At 40.9% G+C, this 21,547-nt stretch overlaps 2 protein-coding genes and 1 long non-coding RNA gene across 4 annotated transcripts; all 3 read left to right on the plus strand.

Moving 5' to 3' along the window:
* Window positions 684-8,344, plus strand: LOC109723405 (protein TIC 100). Of its 2 annotated transcripts, XM_020251752.1 has the most exons (12): window positions 684-845; window positions 975-1,662; window positions 2,184-2,255; window positions 2,580-2,669; window positions 2,740-2,913; window positions 3,471-3,561; window positions 3,786-3,848; window positions 3,923-3,989; window positions 4,525-4,628; window positions 4,707-4,833; window positions 5,652-6,388; window positions 6,981-8,344. In XM_020251752.1, exons 2-12 carry the CDS (start codon window positions 1,019-1,021, stop codon window positions 7,332-7,334), a joined length of 2,523 nt encoding a protein of 840 aa, XP_020107341.1. In that variant the 5' UTR covers window positions 684-845; window positions 975-1,018; the 3' UTR covers window positions 7,335-8,344. The 2 variants fall into 2 exon arrangements, with proteins under 2 accessions (XP_020107341.1, XP_020107340.1); XM_020251751.1 differs by having other exon boundaries at window positions 684-1,662.
* LOC109723287 (arogenate dehydratase/prephenate dehydratase 6, chloroplastic-like) lies at window positions 8,431-10,743 on the plus strand. Its single transcript, XM_020251612.1, has 2 exons — window positions 8,431-8,463; window positions 9,277-10,743. The coding sequence occupies exons 1-2, from the start codon at window positions 8,431-8,433 to the stop codon at window positions 10,420-10,422; spliced, it is 1,179 nt and encodes a 392-aa protein (XP_020107201.1). The 3' UTR covers window positions 10,423-10,743.
* On the plus strand, window positions 17,538-18,826 carry LOC109723417. The gene is made up of 3 exons (XR_002219662.1): window positions 17,538-17,875; window positions 18,084-18,169; window positions 18,323-18,826. It is a non-coding gene; the product is annotated as an uncharacterized LOC109723417 (long non-coding RNA).

Below are 21,547 nucleotides of genomic sequence, written 5' to 3' on the forward strand. Positions count from 1 at the left end.
CTACTTACAGACATTGGTATAGCAGATTAAATTGCATTGTGTTAGAAAAATCACCAATTGAAACATATTCATTATAGTAATAATTTGATTCAACTGACAGTAATCAGTTATATTTCTACATAATAGTATGTTTGATTACGCGATCATTAGTTTAGCTGGTCCAAATGAAAAAAAAGAAAAAATCAGATAATAATTTTCATTATTGCTATGCATACAATAGGCTGCAATTATTAGAGAAAGGGATAGTTTTTGGGTTAGGCGAGGCGTCAGAGTAGGGAATACATATGCTCTTATCCGATTGCAATTTGGAAATTAAGCCAAACTGTTTGTCCGGTAGAGCCGGCCAAAAGTTAATTCCTACACCAGATTAGACTGGGATGAGTTCGCATCCTGATGGTGCCTCTCCCAGTCCCAAACACGGCCCATGTGGGCTCCACCCATCCTTATCTACGGAGCACACTTGGACCGCCCAATTGACACGTTTGAGGAATTAAGAGTCCCTCCTTGTATAGATGGGTAGCTAGATACATTTAGACGCAGCCAGATGCTATACGGGCCTTTGTTGATTTCTGCCTCGTTTCGTTTTCGGGGCCCAGTCCGGGTCAGCCTTCTTACTCAGATAGAGAATATTGTCTGGCTTCGAGTCTCCGTACTATTGTCCGCCTAGGCCGAGCCCGAACTGTATCTAGGCGGAAGTAGCTTTTGGCCCAGGCAATACAAAGGGGATGGGAAGAAGGAGCGGCGGCCCATCAATAAACCGCTGAAATCGCCGGGCGCCAAATAGACGGCCAAGATCAACCCTCACCAGACTTGAGCGCCAACAAGCGAGAGGGCAAGAGGACAAGGCACGGTGACGGAGCTCACTTTCGTTCGGATTGCCTCGCGTAGATTAATTAGAACGCACAAGCGCAGCCGCACCCACAACTATCTTCTATCTGCACGCACACCTTATCCTCCTCCTCCTCCTCCTCCAGGCTCCAGCTCTCTCTCTGTCTATATCTCTATCCGCGCGGCTGCCATGGCGGGCGATGACGATCAGCAGCAAGGAGGAGGAGGAGGAGGAGGAGGAGGACCAGAAGAAGCGGGAGAAGAAGAAGCGAAGGCCGCCGCGTGGGGGGAGGACAACGAGAAGGCAGCGTCCGCGTCCTCGTCCGATGAATCCGAGGACGAGTCGGAGTACTCGTCGGACGACTACGAGGCGGGGGGTTACGAGTCGAGCGAGGCGGAGGAGGACGACAACTCGGCGGAGAGCAACGTGCGCAAGTTCGCGGAGGCGCTGGAGAGCCGGGCGAACCGGAAGCGCGCGGAGGAGGAGGAGCGCGACTACGTGTACCACGAGGACCTCTTCGACTTCCCCCGCGACCCGGAGAAGTGGCGCGAGGAGGACCTGCGCGAGCTCTGGGCCGACGCCCCACTCGAGATGACCAAGCCCGGCTGGGACCCCGCCTGGGCCGACGACGACGACTGGGAGGTCGTCCGCCAGGAGCTCGCCGCCGGAAGGGACCCCCCCATCGCCCCCTTCTACCTCCCCTACCGCAAGTATTACCCCGCCATCCCCGACAACCACTACGACATCTCCAACCCCAGGTCCGTCGTCGAGGAGCTCGACCGCATCGAGGAGTTCCTCAAATGGGTCAGCTACGTCTTCCCCGACGGAAGCACGTGAGTCCTCCGCCCGCCCTTTGCTCTCATTAATTTGTCCGTGAGCTGAGCGGCCAATAGAATGCCTATTGTCTGCTGGAGAAAACTCGGCTCGTAAGCTGTTTGTCGAAATGCTGCTCTGCTTGTTTCCCTTCCTTTTCAGTGCTGCAGCTCCCGAGTGCCTGCCTGCGGCCTGCGGGGCGCCCTTTGTCACTTGTAACTCGACTCGTACCATTGCCATCTCCAGCCGCCTTTTATACGATGCAACATGTTTCTCCTTTTTCTGTTTATTTGCTATCTAAATAAGCAGCTGAGCGAGTAGAACAATTTGAAGTTATTGCTTGATAGAGTATCACGAGGGAAATTCTAGATGTATATGTATGTGATATAAATGCGGTTCGTTTCATTACTGCTGATACGTACTATGTTTAGCATCTTTCTCTGTGATATTTTCTGCCTGCCATGTATAATTAGCATGGATACCACTTTCAAGTGTCAAAAGTAACTACTTTGCTATGCTTTGATTTATTTTGCTGTTACAGTTATGAAGGAACTGTTTGGGATGATTTGGCTCACGGGAAAGGAGTTTATGTTGCTGAAGATGGGCTTGTCAGGTGAGATCGCGTATTTGTTTGAAGCCATCAAATGCTGTTGCACCTCGTGGTTCTAAAATTACTATTTCGACATCTTCAAATTACGATTGTTTGGTTTCCTCGTACTAATGGCTCTGAAACAGCTAATTGTGTTCATATAAACTACGAGCAGTTATTACGCAGTTTCTGATAGTTACTTCCTTTTCTTTTCTCTTTTTTTTTGTGAAATTTTTTCCTCCTCCTTTTGCATGACATGGTTGTAGAGTTGCAATTACTTGAGTATATTAATTTTGTTGACCCAAGTAAGACATAGGACTGTCTATGAGGGATGCCTTCTAAATGTAGATATGAAGGGGAGTGGCTTCAGAATCAAATGGAAGGTCATGGAGTTATTGAAGTAGATATTCCTGGCGTAGAGCCTGCACCTGGTTCAGAGTACGTTGCAAATTGAGCGTGTTACAGCTAATCTCATGCTACAAGTCTGACACTCTATTTTAATGACCAGGCTTGAAGCTAAAATGCGTGCTGAAGGTAGAATTATATCCAGAGATTTCATGTCCCCGGAGGACAAAAGGTGGCTGGAGATGGACATGGAAGATAGCTTATTGCTTGCTGGAAATAAAGTAGAAATCCCATTCTACGAAAGGGATGAATGGATCAAGGTGTTCGGAGAAAAACCGTAAGTGTTTGATTTTTTGCTTTTTGTTTATTTTTAGTAATGATCTCTTTGTAGATTACATGATCATTTACCTTCATATTTAGCATGCTTCAGTTTATTAAATAATTTGTGTGATCCATCAATAAAGCTATTTTTATATCTTTTGCTGCTGCTGTAACGTTGGTTTTCGTTCTGTTTAGAAATTAATAGGGTTGCATTAACAATGCAAAGCTGTTATTGTAATGTACAATCAATGGTTCAACCTAATATGGCAAGATTTTATTTTTGTTTGCTAATTAATAGGACCGCATTAACAGTGCAGATTTTGTTTCTCGTTGCAATCTGATGATGATGAAATATTGGTGTCGATGCGTGCGTGGACCTTTGGCTGTATATCTTTATTCATAAAGAGATAAAACTTTGGCTCCTAGTTGAGTTGTTGATGTCTTAGTTGAACAGATGCGGCTTGGTCCATGACGTTTCCTAGTTTCTACTCGTTCTTGAACTTTTTTTGAGCTTACATTGGGAAATTCTTTCTTCTCATATCTTATATGTTTGCAATTATGTTCCTCTGACAGAGAAAAAGGTCGATACAGATACGCTGGGCAGTGGAAGCATGGAAGAATGCATGGCTGTGGGGTATATGAAGTTAATGAAAGGGCTATATATGTATGTGCATGCTGACTGGATGCAAAATCTCATCTCGCTTAACTTATTGTATACAGCTTTTCATGATTGGAAAGAAATTGATGCCTGAGTTATTAAAATTTATCTAGCCTAGCATTAGTTGACCAAAGGCTGTGCAGAATGGGTTATTTACAGCCTGAGACAACCACTGTTTCTATAACTTGTACAAGTTGTTTAGGACCTAAAAATTTTTTTATCCTTGACAGGGAAGGTTCTACTTTGGAGAGCATCTAGAGGATTCAACGGGTTGTGATGAAGATGTTTCGGCGGTATGGCACCTTGTTACCATGTTGGATATTAAGTGCTTTCTCTCGAATTTGTGTTCACGAACAGGTTTTTTCAGTTGCATTTTGGTATTGCTGAAGTAGCTGCTGCAAAGGCACGGATGTTCGTTAACAAGCCTGATGGAAGTATATCTCAAACTTTAACTTTTATTCCTATCACTGCTTTCTTGCTATAGAAGATATATGAAGGAAAGACAGTTGCATATTTACTAGGTTGAAATAATAAAACTCTGGAGTCTCTGATTGCCTGCAAAAAGTGATGTTCATGTTAATATGCCCTAGATCCCTTTTTCAATAGGATTAACCTATCTGTATCAGATCTAACGCTTCCTATTTGGATGCTTTCTTTGTTATCGGGAGCCAGTAGTGGGAGATATTTCTTCTATCTTTGAGATGAACTGATATAATCCTATATGTATGCTAGCATGGCATTTGTTTCACACATGCTGTATAATGATGATCTAAGTTAGTATTACTTAGCAACAGTGTTAAACTGTTTTTTCCTCTACATCTATATAATATATCCTTTTTTATTGTGAACAGATTTATCCCTTCTTTTGTCCTTCAAATTTCAGTACACTTGATGACTCTTTAACATGCATACAGTAAGATTTTATTGAAGACTAATTACTATTTTATTCCCACTTAAAATTTTCTATAGTGGTTAGGGAAGAGAGAGGTCCTTATGGTGATCCTCAACATCCATACTTCTATGAAGAAGATGATGTATGGATGGCTCCTGGGTTTATCAATCAATTTTATGAAGTAAGCCAAGTGCTACGTTCTTTTTCTGTATGATGAACTATTATCATTTCTCTTGCGACAATAATTTGCTGGGCTCAGGTTCCAGATTACTGGAAGACATATGTGCAAGAAGTCGATCAAGAAAGGGAGCTATGGTTAGGTTCTTTCTATAAAGCACCATTGAGGATCCCTATGCCTGCTGAACTTGAATATTGGTGGTCTAAAGGTGACTTAATTTTTCTAGTTAGATGTGCATCATCTCAGTCTTTTTGAGTTTTTAATTTGTTTTTGTTCCTCTCCTGCCTACATCTGCCCTCATATATATATACACAGTCGTACATGAAACTTCTATCTACATAATGCTGTATGAACTTATCTCTTCTTTTCATTTAATTGTTTTGTTTTAAATGGTTGGGCTTTCTAGATGAACTCATTCATGGTGAAAATTGTCCAAAACAAGAAATCCATTGTATGAACCGAGTTGTCCCTTTGAGCTATGCAGCATCTTTAGTTTCTGGTCATGGGCCTAAAGGAAAAAAAAAAGAAGTAAAAGTAGCTCTTGTTCTTTTGTTTTTTTGAATGTCTCTGTAGTTGCCTATTAAATTGTGTCAGATCGTTTTTCAGTAGTTATGCATTTAAAAGATTGCTCGGCCTTTGTCTTTCACATGATACTCTGGACACTTGTACGCACAGGGATTGCTGGTGGTGTTGTCTATAGTAGTCATCTGTGCTTAATTTTCTTCTTTTTTCTCTGCTTGTTCCATTACATCCATTTGGTTGTTGGATTTTCCCTAAAACAGGAAGTATGCATTAATTTAATGATCTTCATCACTCTTCATGTAAGTTTAACTGTAGTATCATTTGTACTTGGCGTGAATGCTTGCGAGTGTTTATCCAGTATTATAACTTAAAACCTCTTTTTTGTGTGGAAAATTGAATGGTCTAGTTGCAGCATGTTTTCCCTAAACTTGGGTAATCTCATTTTCTTGTAGTTGATTGTATCAATAGCTCCATCTAATGCTAGCTCTTTTTCACATGAGCTAGGTGATGACGATCCTGAATTTGTTCTCATAAACAAGGAACCTGAACCTGACCCTGAAGATCCATCAAAGCTCATCTATACAGAAGATCCTCTCATATTTCACACTCGTACCGGCAGGCTTATTAATTATGTGGATGACGAGAAATATGGTGTTCGCTTATTTTGGCAACCTCGCTTAAAAGAGGGTGAGGATGTGGATCCTGAAAAAGTTGAGTTTTTGCCTCTCGAATACGATGAATTCTTTGGAAAAACATCAGGTGCAAAGAAGGAGAGCAAATTGTCACGCCTAATAACAAAAGTAGAGAATGCATTGAAGCCTTTATTTGAGAAATTTGAGAAGTGGGCTGAGGAGAAGAAGAAAGCTAGTGAAATGAATCTGAAACTTATAGAGAAGGAGCTGGATTTCATCGAGGCTGAAATATGCCTGGAAGAGACATTGGAAGATATGGAAAATGAGTTGAAGATGAAGCAAGAAGAGGAAGAGAAGAGAGCTGCAGCTGGAAAGGACAAAGATGAGTCATCCCCTGCTGCAGCTGATCAGGATGCAGCTGCTTCGGATGATGGAGATGACGAGGAAGATGAAGATGGAGATGAAAGTGCACCTGCAAGCTTTGGTACAGTTCGCCAAGGGAGAGCTGATGAAGATACAAGCACAAATTCTCTAGGGGAAAGTAAACCTGGGAATTCTCCTTTCTCTTCTCTCACCTTGTCAGTTGCCTCTGGGAATCTGATTTCACTTGTGAGTTTCTTTCCTCTTTCTCTTTATTTATTGGTACTTATTAGCTTTCCCTTGGCCAGTGCTCGGACTATGCAATTCCGCTGCCTTGATGTCTTCATTTCATTTTCAATTTTACCATAAATTCTTCCAGTTCTGGTTCGCGGCGTCAGCTTGGACGCTCAGTTATTTTGAGACCCATCCCATCTCTTACTTATAACAACCACTATTGAGCTGCAGCCATTCCCCTATTTCAAAATGATTTTCCTTATGAAGAGTGGGATTTGGAAGCGGAAATGATATATATGGCAGATCATGTAGGCAAGTGAATCAGTAATTATGTCATTTCCAAGAGATGAATAGTAGCCATGTCAACATCTCTTGCGGAGATGGCAGAGCATCTATCTTTGATGTCACTTAAATATTTGGTTATAAAAACTATGTGGAACTTGACGATGTTATCCAATTCAAACATAAATCAGTTAGTGCCTTAATTGGAACAAATGAAATTTCGGCAACCTAAACCACACTTCCGCTTTTAAGTTCTGTGAACGGTGGTGGTTGAACCTTTGTTTAGTTTGCAGCTGGTGATTAACGTTATTTTATGTGTTTGCAGGTTCCCGCAAAACTGCAAGAATCCTATCTGTTCTGGAGGAAACATGCACATCCTTCTATTACAGAGCAGTCCTCTCTGCGTAAACATGATCGTGATACCCCAAGAAGTATTCATTCAGTCAATTTCCCTCTCACATTTAATTATGGAACAAACTTGAGGGCGCGGCAGCAGCTGCAACATTGTGAAGAGAGCAAGCGCAGGTACTCTCAGAAGAGTTCTTTAGCTCGGAGTCTCTCGTCTTGCCGGACTTGCAAGAAGTCCCAAGCGGATCAGTTGAATGATAACGCAATCGGTGCTCAAAATTTCAGCATTTTGTCATTGCATGTCCCAGTTAGTGATGTTTTTACTATCTGAGGACACCTGTTGTTCAGCTGCTGTTTTCATTGTTTTTTATCAATTTTTTTTCTCCAAAAGAATATAAATTTTTTAGATGAGATGGACCAGATTAGTCTTCTTTTATTTTTTTTGGGGGTCCAGAATGAACTAGATGCTCCATTCTTTTACCCGAAAATGGAAGTGTGAAGAACGAGTTGCATTGAGGGGCAAGTCAACCACTTAGGCTAAAAATGAGTTGAGCTGAGGGTGGCTATCTTTCTGTTGTTATATTGGTGCAATGATCGAGATGCAATGAATGCTCAACCACTAGTATGGCAAGAGAGAGCCCAAGGTAGAATCCTCTTGGGTTGTGTATGTTATGGAACAAAGATCTGTTCCAATGGGAGGAGCTTTCCCCCGGTGTTCGCAATTGGGAAGCTTATACTACGTAATGCTGAGGAGAGAAGTTTACTAAGCTTTATTTGGAATTCAATTGGGCAGGTGCATGATCCTTTGTTGAAATTTGTGAAAAGTTAGCCTGAAGAAATGGAATGCCCAAACCAGGCCCGCTTCTGGATGCGTCGAACTTGCCCCCTACGGCGTCTGGGTCCAGCCCGGTTCCCTGCAGCACTCGATGTTTCTGCTAATTTATTTGGATTTATTATTTATTATTTGCAGTCCCTTCAACTAGCATTGCTGTTGCATCACCAATAGACTTTGGACACCGTGAGTCTACCACGGCGGCCGCTCTCAAGACTAACCTCGGTAGTACACGGCAGTTGTGCTGACTGATGCTTCAAAAGTTCTACCAACTAGTAACCGGCAAAGGACCGAAAAGAAGCGGAGCAGTAGACACAATTATCTTGAGTTATTATTATAACACTGAATGCAAATATGCGGATCCAGAGTGTCGAGATTTAATTTGCAGACCCCACGAGAAAGTCATGTTTCCCGTCCGATTTTCATACTATGCAGAAAATGTAATTGATAGTTTATTGGCGGACGTCTGAGAAAATAATACCATTTTACGCCCTCAATGGTTATGATGATGATGATGATGATTTTTTTTTTTTTTTGAGAAATAGGTAGCAAGCTACCCGCTTCATTCAATAAGAGGATGAACTAAGCTTACAGAATGGAAGCAGTCAGGACTTCCGAAGGAAAAAGAGTAAAACAACGTAAACAAGAGAAAGGAAAGTAAACAGAAAAAAGAAAAAAGAAAGAAAGAAAAAAACAAAAGAAGTCAGGAGTCAGGAGCGTTCCAGTCGGCCAAAAGTGCGAAACTCGATCCAAACATCGGGTAGGATTGGGAAGGGTCTCGCGAAATAAGAAGTCATTCCTCTCCGACCAAATTACCCACCAGATAGTTAAAAGAAGAGACAGAGAAGAAAGTCTCTTTTTGGTGTCAGATGATGATGATGATTATTATTCTTATTATTATAGGAAGGAAAAGAAGTAATTTTATTGAAGCGTGCAGAGCGATGATATATATATATATATATATATACACACACAACGGAGCTGGTGAGCAGGAGAAAAGCATGGCATTTGGCAAGTTTTACATTTGAAATTTCCGACGTGAATATACTACAATAGAACGGATCAAAGGTAGCAGTAGTAGTAGTAGTAAAGGGGCAATTTCTCGTGGTAGGTGGCCGAGAGATTTTGACCAGGCCCATCACCACCAAACCCCCTCCATTAATTTACCTCCTAATTTCCTTGGCGCCCCCCACCAAACCCTTTTTCTTCTCCCTCGCCACCATATATTAAACCCCGCATTCCCCCACCTTGGCCGTCTTAAGCTTTCTACTCCAGAAAGCTAGGCTGCAGAAAGAAACAATAAAGCAACAAACAGACAAACAAACAGACCAGTTAGATAATACTAATATTGAGGAGGCCTTCATCCAAATTAATTTGCGCTCCTCTTTTATCTTTCTTTCTTGCTTTTTTTGGTAGCAGTTGGCTGTTGGTTATTTCATAGGTTGAGATCAGGCGGGGCGACCCCTCCTCCTCCAACTCCTCCTCCACCGTCCGCTACCTACCCCCCGCCGCCGCCGACGACGACGCCGAGGGGCAGCATCAGCCCCTGCAGCTCGTCCCCGTCGAGCGGAGCCCGCCGGGATTTCTGACGATAGCGGACCTGTCGGCGCCGCCGCTGCACGGGTCGCAGCTGCGCGTGGCGTACCAGGGCGTCCCGGGCGCCTACAGCGAGGCGGCGGCCGCGAAGGCCTACTCGGACTGCGAGGCCATCCCCTGCGACCAGTTCGAGGCGGCGTTCCAGGCGGTGGAGCACTGGATCGCGGACCGCGCGGTGCTGCCCGTGGAGAACTCGCTGGGGGGCAGCATCCACCGCAACTACGACCTGCTGCTGCGGCACCGGCTCCACATCGTGGGCGAGGTGCAGTTCAACGTCCACCACTGCCTGCTGGCCCTCCCGGGGGTCCGCCGGGAGGCGCTGACCCGCGTGATCAGCCACCCGCAGGCCCTGGCGCAGTGCGAGCTCACGCTGACGGGCATGGGCCTCAACGTGGCCCGCGAGGCCTTCGACGACACCGCGGGCGCCGCCGAGCACGTGGCGGCCCAGGGGCTGCGGGACACGGCGGCCATCGCGTCGGCGCGGGCGGCGGAGCTGTACGGGCTGGAGGTGCTGGCGGACGGCATCCAGGACGACGGCAGCAACGTGACCCGGTTCCTGATGCTGGCCCGCGAGCCCATCGTGCCCCGGACGGACCGCCCCTTCAAGACCAGCATCGTGCTGGCCCACCCGGAGGACGGCACCTCCCTGCTCTTCAAGGTGCTCGCCGCCTTCGCCTTCCGCGACATCCGCCTCTCCAAGATCGAGAGCCGCCCCCACAAGCACCGCCCCGTCCGCCTCGTCGACGACGCCGGCGCCGGCGGCACCGCCAAGCGCTTCGAGTACACCTTCTACATCGACTTCGAGGCCTCCCTCGCCGAGCCGCGCGCCCAGAGAGCGCTGGCCGAGATCCAGGAGTTCACCTCCTTCCTCCGCGTCCTCGGAAGCTATCCCATGGACATGACCCCCTGGACTCCCTCGGCCTCAGCCAACACGCCTCCTCCTCCTACTACTACTCACAATAATAATGCAACAAGACGATACCACTACTGAATGAATATCCACTTGCATGCGCCACTAGCGACTTTGTTTGTCTGTCTATACACGGAGCTAGCTATCTCGCGAGCTAGGCGCCACATAAAAAGGTAAATAAGATTGGTTTTGATTCTCTCTCTCTCTCTCTCTCTCTCTCTCTCTCTCTCTCTCTCTCTCCTTAATTTAATTATTATATACTTGGTGAATGAATGATTGTATAAACAAACAATTATCTATCTGTTTGGCCGACTTTCTATGAGCAAATGAATGAAATGTAATAATAAAGAGCACGTTCAGATTTCTTCAGCAATTAATTTTTCCTTCTTTATTTTTCCTAAATGCCTGTAGCTGTAGGTTATATATGTACCCCGTCCGGCCGATCGATCGGGTAGACTAGTTGGTCGACCAACTAGGAAGCAAATCTCTTACAACTCTTTTATATATACACACGGAATTCATTACTTAGTCGCTAATTAATTTAATTTTAGTATAATTAATATGCACCGTCCAATTATAAACGGTGCGAATTAATGTCGTGACCAATTCAATCCCGATCAATTAACACAAATTCATGGGCGAAGTCCATTAGATTTAAATTACTAGCATCTATAGGGTGGGCATATATCCTATCTTAATGCATGCGGCCGATTTCTTGTAGTGAATGATATCTAAAGCTAGTAAATTAATTTGCCAGAAACATCTAATTAATTTTGTCAGCATACCGAATCAAGACAAAATATTTAATTTGGTGGCTACGCCTTTTGATTTAAGCCCAACTAATATTCTTATTGTTTTCTTTTTTTTTTTTAACCAATAACAACAAGTTGGGGTGGTAGGGGGTGGTTGCTACAAGCACCAAGTTGAAACGAAACTACTAGTACTAGTTATTATTATTATATATATATATATACGCGCATTTGCTTACGGGACGGTGGGTGTTGTTCACGACTTAGTTTGCTGATGCACGAAGCTACCAGCTAATGCACTGCTGATGCTTCCTAGCTACGGCAGTGTTTGGACCGGGCTGAAAGTGTAAAAGCCCATCTATCAATATCCCACTGTAGGGCCTGCAATTTGCAAGGCACGCCAGCCGGTCAGTACAGCTAAGGTTGGCCAGTCAACCTCGTTGAATCATGGTTTGATCACTTTCCCAGCCACCTCACCCTTCAGAAAATACTTCGGGAGGACGGTCGGTCTTCCCCGGCACCGGCCCATGGTCTTTGTTTCGACTTTCTCACCCCTTCAGGTTTCGTTCACGTCTGCTCGATGGTGGCAATGAGACTTGTGTTCCCACTAATTAAGCTCTAGCTACTTGAATACATGTGCATGCCGAACATGGTCAGGAGAGATCAGTTTGAGACTGAGTAATTAATGCTTTAACACCGCGCGTAGAACATCTCCTCAAGCGAAGCGTGAGTGATGATCGACTCATGAATCTCTATGCGATAGACGAACTAGATTTAAGTTTGAAATGATGATCGAGTTAGCAGTAACACACCGACATTTTTACGGATGCTGACTAATTAATTATTACTTACCAGCACTTAAAAGGGATAGGAGACATGCACCTAACAATTCCAGATAGAGATAGGGAAATTAAATCTCTAGCTAGGTGGAATCATGGTAACTACTTATTCATGAGAATTAATGTGCCAAGTAATTGCAAAATCCTCCGGGGATATCAATAACAGATTACTGTAATGTGACTCGCAATTGCAAACTAACAAAATATTAGCCTAAACTTGCAGATTTTAAAAGCGATAATTTTCTATAAGAAATGTTTTGTCAAAAGTAAGGAAGACCAAATTAATGTAACTTCCAAACCTAGATTGCTAATATTGTACTTTTTTCGTAACTTTGCATACTATATATAGTGGTTTATTAAGAGCGGCCACATGTAGAGCACGGATTAATTTTCTGCAATCACACATGTTAAAAAAAAGGACGAAACTATATATTCCGCCGCTCATTAGCAGCATAATGACAATTATGTTGTCTATAAATGGCACAACATGCCAATCTAAAATTATATAAATTAAGGAGAGTATGCATAGATAGCGTCATGTTTGTTTCTGAGCTCATGACTCGCCTATGTCTGTTTTCGGCAAAACGAATCAAAAACAAGAAACAGAAGAAGAAGAAGAAGAAGAAGAAGAAGAAGAAGAAGAAGAAGAAGAAGAAGGAGGAGGAGGAGGAGGAAAAGGCCCATGAACCATCAAAGGCTGATTGAAGCTGGCGGTTGGGTTTATCAAGTCGGTCCATTATCAAGGTTCTACAGCTACGTCTGGATCAAGTTGATAATATATATATATATATATATATATGTGCGTGGTGTGTGCGTAACAGGCGGAGGAGGCAAGGTGGAAAGATGAACGTAGACAAAGCAGCTAGCTCTCGCGGCCAGCACAAAAAGTGCCTCGAAATGCCAAAGAATATATCAATGCTTTGATCAAGCCGTCTCGTCCCCGCTGGGTCACCGCAGTCGCCACGGCACGCATTTTATGGCCACTTCAATCAATCAACCAAAAGAAATAAAGCTTTTTTCTATCTTCTCTTTTTAACCTCCTTGTCTTTTTTTCTGGTCTTACTTTTCTGCCTCAGATCGACTTTTTTAACAGCAAAATTAAACATGAGGACTAAAAAATAAAGAGTTAATTCATTCATGAAATTTATTTTATCAAAATTATATAATAATTCTCTTTATACCAGGTAATAAATTGTCAACGTTCAACGAATATTGCACTCTCTGCAATAATAAAGCCAAAAAAAAAAAAAAAGGGTCCTCCTTAATTTCTCTCGTGCTTCTCCATTACCCTCGCCCACCATCACGCATCCCTATTGAGGAGTGGACACCACTAGAGGAAGTCGTTGCTTTCTCCTCGTGTCGAGTACCCCACCCAACCAGTAATATTCCTTTTCATCTACAACGGGCTGCCATATTAATTAATTATTATGAGCGTTGTTTGTTGGGCTCCTCCGAGGATGTCCTCGATCCGTCTCACAAACAGTTACATAAGAATTGAACTAATATACTGATCATTGCTAGCGTAATTAAGTCGAGAAGGCTTAATAGTTAATATCCGACATTTTAAATTTAAATTTTAATTATTTTTAAAAATAAATGAAGTTGATAATATACTAATTTTCTCTTTCTTAAAAAAAAAAAAAAAAGCAATATAGCACATAACCACCATCCTTATGCTCCGTGTTGAAACATATAGGAGCTTTTTTCCTCGTACAGCTCGATCGAGAAAAATGATCATCATCTTGTTTGGTTTGCTTTTCGTTCCGGTTTTTCCGCTCATATCTTGTTTTTGTTACCCTTTTTTTTTGTTTTGGGTAGTTCTTTTTTTTTTTGGGTAGTTTTTTTTTATTTTCCTCTCTCGCATCTTTCTAGAGACTTCATTGTCTTCTATATATTGTATCATAGTTTATTCTTTTTAATGAATAAAACGGAGAGTGTGTTACCATTCTCTCTCTCTCTAAAAACAAAAACAAAAAAAACTATACCAACTTCTGTAACTAGATACATGGGCTGGGTTAGTTCAAATCAAAACAGATGAAATAATATGCTCTAGCTCTTTATAAATTATAAATAGATTTGGGGAAAATTTAGATTGATGTGATTCATTCTTTTGAATGGTATCTAAATCTACCCAAATCATGATTTTTTTGGGTTTTACTCCATCCAATCCCATGACTCCCGCAATTAATTGTCTAATTGATATTAACACTACTATCTTTACTAATAAATCTATTATTATATTTTATTAAATATGGTAAGTAAATAGTTACTAAATATATATACAGAAATAAAATTACCTGATTACATAGTCAATTCTGACTTATTATAAGCACCATCGGTCCCTTCTAAAAGGGTGCCTGTACGGCTGTACATATATGTCCCGTATATAATTCCTTGGATTTTATCAAGACCGCGGCGTTTATCCATGTATTTAATATGGCACAATCAAACCCGTAAACAATATTTTAAACGTGGCTCATCTCATTAATTGGATTAATTAAAGCATCACATATATTTATATGCACGTTCTGTCGGTCAATTCCATTACCTACACAGATTGATATATCTTGGGATTCTCTACACCGCCTTTCATCGAACCGGACCACTCCAACTGCGACGATAAGCTCACCTTAATTCCACGCTAATTAATTTACGAAATGCGCGGAAATTTTAATACAATTCGCTTTTACATTAATCCACAGCTAGCCATATATCCATCATCTATCCAAGTACGGACAGATCCTAAATTTGTGAGCTCGTTGTTTAATCCTCGTCGATTGTTTACTACAAGACGACAAAATATAGAAAAGATGCTGCTCGTATTAGTTGCATACACGTGGCCGGGATGCATACGGAAGAGAATGGAGGAATTGAGGAAAGAAGGTAAGATAATATAACCGTCTGACTGTCTATTGTTGTCAGCAGATCGATCAAGCCAACTCAATTACGTATTCGCAAAAGTCAAAACTACGCTCCCAGTTTCGGAATCAAAACGACATTCTAGCTAGGCTTGCTCGAAAAGAAAGCTTAATTAAGTAGGTGTCGATCCAAATAGTAGGGGTACAGCGATATGCACAGCATAGCATTTGGAGCATCTATCACAATTAACACACGGAGTTTTGATTGCTTGATTATGTATTGCTTATATCATACTCTAAAATCACTTCCATATAAAGCCAAAATAATAAATTAAGCCAGGTGCGACTGTTAGTTTAGTTATCTGTCGGGATTATCTATCTTTATTTAAGTTATAATTTAGTGTGGAGACTTCTTCTTTACAACTTTGAAAACTATTATGTGAAATTTGAACTGAAAATTTTTTACTCCGATATATATATATATTCAACAAATTGTTTCTCTACAAACTTAAACTATTGAAAAATAATTCAATTTGTTTAAGCATGTCCCACGTCTAACAAATTTTTTTTTTTGGTAATCTGTTTGATAAATATATTAGAGTCCAGTACAAATTAATGAAGGACACAGTTAACAAATTAATTAAAGATTAATGACTCAATCTTATAAGCAGCGGATCACTTGCTTCGTTCTTTGTCTCTAGATCTCTCTCTAACGCGCGCCCAAACATGCCCAGATTCATCTTGTTTATTTGAAAGCATAAACAAAATCTCTCTCTCTCTCTCTCTCTCTCTCTCTCTCTCTCTCTCTCTTAAAAGTGCAGAAATTGTCGATCCCCTGCCAGAGAGACTAAAAGAGTAGGTGTCTTGTCCGATGCATCCAATAAAGGGCATACCCCGCAGAGAATCTACCGAGTGCTTCGTGTTCACGAGGGTGATCATCGCATTGTTTGATATAAATATATTGTGGGTTCCTACGTGGATTTTTCAGCTACAAAACAAATTGAAGGATAATTTTGAACTGACTTGATATCAGTAAATCATGATCATTAGATATGCTAGATGTGGAGGACACGAACGCATGTGTCGTACGAGCAATGCTACTTTGTATACCTTATTTTTATAATATAAATTTTACATCTCTTTATTAATCAAAGAGTTATAAGTTTTTTTTTTTTTTTTTTTTTTTCTTGTCAACATATTTTGATAAAATTTTCTTATAAAATATTAAAATGTTAAAGATAGTGTGAATCCTAAAATGTGGGTGTAAAATACATACCTCTAATATTATTTTTTTTGTATCATATATATATATATATATATATATATATATATATATGATTGTCCAGGGTCAATTAAGTATAATGGCCCCCTGAAGCCGTATTCATTATTATTAATTATTATTATTACGTAGCTCGCGGGTTAAGACAGGTTTTTTGTCACAAAAAAGACTTAAGAGTAGAGGTCAATCCGCATATTTTACTCGAGCCTAAACTCCGCTTTGTGCGTCTTCTTTTCACACCATGCTTTTAAAAGGAACGGGACAGAGATATTTGTTACACACATTGAGTTATTTTCGTCTTAATTATATGCACAGCTCCACATTGCTAGCTTCCAATAGGCAGGATCATTGAATTTTCGTTAATAAAAGGGATGCATCCCACCTTTTCCTTCTTTTTTTTATTCCATCCAAACTAGATAGCCAGGATCGCTGAATTTTACTTAATAAAAGCAAAATTAATAGATAGTTTCTATTATATATAATAATTAAATCACATAAGATATACTTTTGCTTCATTTAAATGAGACAGTGAAATACAAATTAAAAGCAATGTAATTAATTTAAACTCAAATAAGGTCAATAGAGATTATTCTTATACTCTATATCGGATTAAATAAATTTAATTAAATATATTATTTTTATGAATATTAATTAGATAGAGAAGGCTTAATTTCTTCTTTTTTTGAGAAAATTAAAGGTAGCTACCCGTTTCGTTTATTATTTTTAGAAATAAATTTAGTTGAAAATATGAATCAATTAAAATTCGAACTTGAGATCTCGAATAACAACTACCAAATTCTTTGCTTAGAAACAGTTGGTGAAAAGACTTAATTAATTTCTTACATTCAAAATATATACATATAGCATTTGTTCTTTTCGCCTCTCAGCCGTACGTGCCAACATGAGATATACGCCAAGGCTGTTCTCAGTGCTGTCATTGATAGTTGACTGATTAATACTAATTATTTTTCTCTAGACCAAGTTGTACGTGTTATATCCTTAAACCAAACAGAGCCCTGCTTCTCCAGAAATTTCTTCTTTTTCTTTTTTTCTTTTTTTTTTTGCCGTGCACCAACCAAAAACACCACAAGCTAGCACTGCGTAGGAAAGTAATTAAGGCCTCAAAAATCTAATTAATAAACCAGTATTAATTATTAAGTAATTTATTTTTTTTAAAAAAATCTACGCACGAAGTATGACATGACACCGTCCGTGAAATCCATACTGAATTAATCAATCACCAACTGTCATTATTATATGTAATATGTTTGAGAGTCCAAGCAAATTTGACCCCAAGTAGAACTGATTAGAACTGATTAATTAAAATCGAAAAGCAGCATGTGAGCTAGAGATTAGCACAACCGCGTTAGTGGGGAGTGGCTCCCACACGAGCCGTGCTGAGTTTGTAGGCAAGCGGGCGCCTCCCTCCCCCGGGATTCTGATCCCATAGATGTGCGTGCATTTATCTCTGTATATATATATTAGTATATATATACATACATATATCTATCTTATAAGCACATTCCCCCTCTCCCACTGCTCATCATCATCTCCAGCTGATTTTGATCTTCGCATTCGAGCAATTCTCTTCTCTTCTCTTCTCTTCTCTTCTCTTCTCTTTTTTGCTTTCTTGCTCACAACCAATTTATCAGTGCTGGGGCGACGAGGATATTAGCATGAAGCAAAGCCCTCACTCTCATGGGGCACCTCCCCTGCTCCTGCTCATCTTCACCATCTTCGTCTTCTTCTTCTTCTTCCTCATCCACACTTCGAGAGCCTCTCGCGATCTCTTGAAACAAACACAAAGAGGTACGAATGTAAATAAGGCCTAAGCTGGTGCGGTCCGTTTCTTTTTCGTCTCCATGATCCTCATCATCGATCGATCGAAATCTTCTGCCCACGTTTTCTTTTTCGCTTTACTTTGTTAGACTTTTTCTCTTGCTCTTATATATATATATATATATATATATATATATATATATATATATATATATATATAATGCATTAATTGGAACAGAAGCTGCGAAGTTGTTGACGGCCTCTCACAGACGGGTCAGCAAGGCAAGGCGGAGAGAGAGGATTTAACGACGAAACTTCGATATTGTCGGAAGCTTATGCATCTTTTCCTCTACATGAGATTTTGCTCGATCGTTTCGCCAGAAACTTAGTTGTTCCCTTCTCCTGTCCGCGGTGCATGTCGGATTATGTTTTGAGCCATTAATTAATTTCTCTCTTAATTTCCTGTGATGATTTCAGCTAATGGGAATGGAAGAGTGCGAGGCCGAGCACGGGAATGATGAGGAATGCTTGAAGAGGAGGATGATCTCCGAGGCCCATTTGGACTACATCTACACGCAGCGCCAGAACAAGCCGTAGAGATCAGGAAGACACAATTAATTAAAAGGGAGGGAAATTCCCTGCACGAAGTAATTAGCGTCACCGAGGGTTACATATGTTTTTATATAGATATAGGTTTTGCAGTACATCTCACCAGACCCCGCCATAAAACATAAAATAATAATCTTTAATCAGTGGCTTAAGCTGGCATATTTGTGGGGGAATATATTAATTATGTAGCTAGGGGTCTTGGTACCAAGTCATGGGCGTGCATGCATGGTGCGAACCGACGCCGCCCTCGCTACTCCATATGATATATGGCTGCTATTAATTAATTGTCTCCTCCGTGTTCTTGCTCAACTAATCTTGAGTGCACTCACCGGTCGTTAATTATTTATAACTAGTGATTTTTTTTTTCCTCCATTTCCTTTTTTTTTTTTTTTTTTTTTTTTTTTTTTCCCCTGCTATTGTTTTGGATCGATCTGATGTTTCTGTCCTCTTTTAAGAGCACGCCACTCGGAAAGTGAGGGGACTGTTTCCTGCCCACTCACCGCATGCACCACTTCTTAATTTGTTTGGCTCTCCTTTTTTGAACTTCGATCATGCATGTAGTAGCTAGAAACGGTGATGTTCATATGATATATCGCACATAATTAATTTACTTGCTATAACCGACCGTCCCCAGAGCAAGTGGCAAAGGGCCTGATGGTTGATACCCGAGACCTAATTTCGAATCCTCGTTGATTCACATTTTTAGCTAAGTTTATTTCTAAATGAAATAAAACGAAACGGATAGCGTGCTACCTATTTCTCAAAAAAAAAAAAAAATTTACTGGCTATAAATTTAAGCATCGATGCAGCAGTGCTCGCTCGCAATGAGCATCTAATAAAAAAATATATATATAATAAACACATCTAGGTAGGTGTCGGACAATGGGGGTCTCGAATATTATGACATTAATTAAGCAACATTACTTACTTACCATGCCGCGCCTTTTAATCAAAAAGCCCACTGCATGCATGCGCTAAGCCACTAGCCAGCTAGTCCGGTGTTGCTGTGCTTTCTGATCTGGTATAATAGTTGAAGCTTTTTCTAATATATATATATGAGCATGCACGTCGAGAAGGGATTAATTTGTCCTAAATCCTAATTACAAATTAAGGTGTTGATGCTACCAAACACTAAATTTAAATGGTATCTGCGCGGGGCAGAGAGGTTAGTTAATTTCGGGCAGAAAAAGGAAAATATGGACACTAGTTAGTCTGAGTCGTCTCCCTCCCACTACGCCCACGGAAACAAATTTAAGTGGGCTACCATCATCAATCAAAGAATCCCGTTGCTACTGGAAAAAAGTGGTCGCCCCATTTTGCTACTGTCTTTTTGCTCAATGGGTTGCAGCTAGCGTCTGAATCGGCTCCCGTACGGCTAGCGCTGTGGGTAGCAGTGGATGGGCGTGGACTCCCACGTGCCACGTACTTTCAATTTTAGGAGGGGTGGGCAAGGTTCAATTTGGTCATAGCTAAGAATAAAAAAAGAAAAAGTTAAAAATCCATAGTTTATATATATATATATATATATATATATATATATATATATATATATATATATTGGAAGCTAACTGAAGAATTAAGACTAAAAAGTATACATATACATAGAACTATATATATATATATATTCTAGCTTAATTTTATATTCTTTAGGATCATTTTCAACTGAAGAATCGTGTGATATATGGTTAGTTTTAATATATTCGCTCGGACCGGCCAATCTGTTTTCTATTTTTCGGTTCCAGAAAAAAAACAAAAATCAAACCGATTACGAAAGAAATTAAGCCAGTTTAGTTTAGTTGGACCAAACCAATCAATCGATCGTGGTTTGATCCGTTCCTCACCTACCCCTACCTTTTAATTTAGATGGTTCGCTCGCTCTCTAGAGTTGTTACAGGACAAGCGAAAGCAACGGAGAGTGATCTCATGAGCCCAACCGCAAATGTAAATTAGTCTTTGGTTGTTGGCGAGTCAAAGCAGCTAGCTACATTTATGGGCACTTCGTTTCCCACTCGCGGATAAGGAGGCTAAAAGTTGGTAAGAGGCTGTTTAGCCTGATTTTGGAAACTACACTTTTCATTTTTTATTTTTTTTTTGCGTATACAAATACAACAACTCGTCATCGTAACTAGGGTGAAGAACGAATAGCATTTTCCAAATGGAGAAATCATAGCACATCCTACGACTAATGATAGACTAATAAGAAAGATCAACCAACTCATGAGCCCCCAGAAAAGAAATAAAGATACCTCCCCTAGCCGTGATTGGTTGGTAGACCCAAGAATAAACACCATCCGCGTGTTCCGCCCGTTCAAGGATTCCCATTGTCCTTGTCATGTGCGCGTGGTCCAAACCATTAACACCTTTTCTCACTATAATTACAGCATTTGATTTTTCAAGAATTTCGAGTAACTAAGGAGGACGAGGAGAGACCACAAAGCTGGCATAGAGTCAACTTGGATGATCCTCTGGTCAAAAGCAACATCGAGTCGACGACTGGACCCCTCCATTTGTAGGAACACATGGCACGCACCACATTCATCTCATCAGCTAAAATTATGAGAACTCAACTGTTCAAACAGAAAAGGTATATTGTACACCCTCCGATATGTATAAAAAAAAAAAAAAAAAAATCCTTCAATTAGAGACACAAACCCATTTGTTGCATAATGTGCAGAGCACCATCCGAGCTGCTGCTATAGTTCACAACACAAGAGGAAAGCGAAAGAATAGTTATGAGGACCACAGCAACACTGGAACAGTGAGTAAAAAGTAACGCACTTCCGAAAGAAACGCATCCCCTTTATGGCGCTAGTGCAAGACACACTGGGCTAGCTTTACCTCTCAATTGATTTAGAGCAAAAGAACAACAGACAATGGCAGAAAATCTGTGATATGCGCTTCTTCTCGAGTTCTCTAGATCAGTCACTAAAAGACATGCAGGTCAGATTGCTTTGTGGCAATTTTTCATATATCTTTCTTAAGGACAAATTCTATAGGACAGAATGAGCGAGTTTCACCCTATGAGAGATTCAACACTGATGCTGAAGGAGATGTTATCCGAGCTCAGACCTAACAGTGAAAAGGACATTGTTA

The sequence above is a fragment of the Ananas comosus genome, linkage group 17 (genome assembly GCF_001540865.1).
Source record: "Ananas comosus cultivar F153 linkage group 17, ASM154086v1, whole genome shotgun sequence".
In the NCBI taxonomy this organism is placed as follows: Eukaryota; Viridiplantae; Streptophyta; class Magnoliopsida; order Poales; family Bromeliaceae; genus Ananas; species Ananas comosus.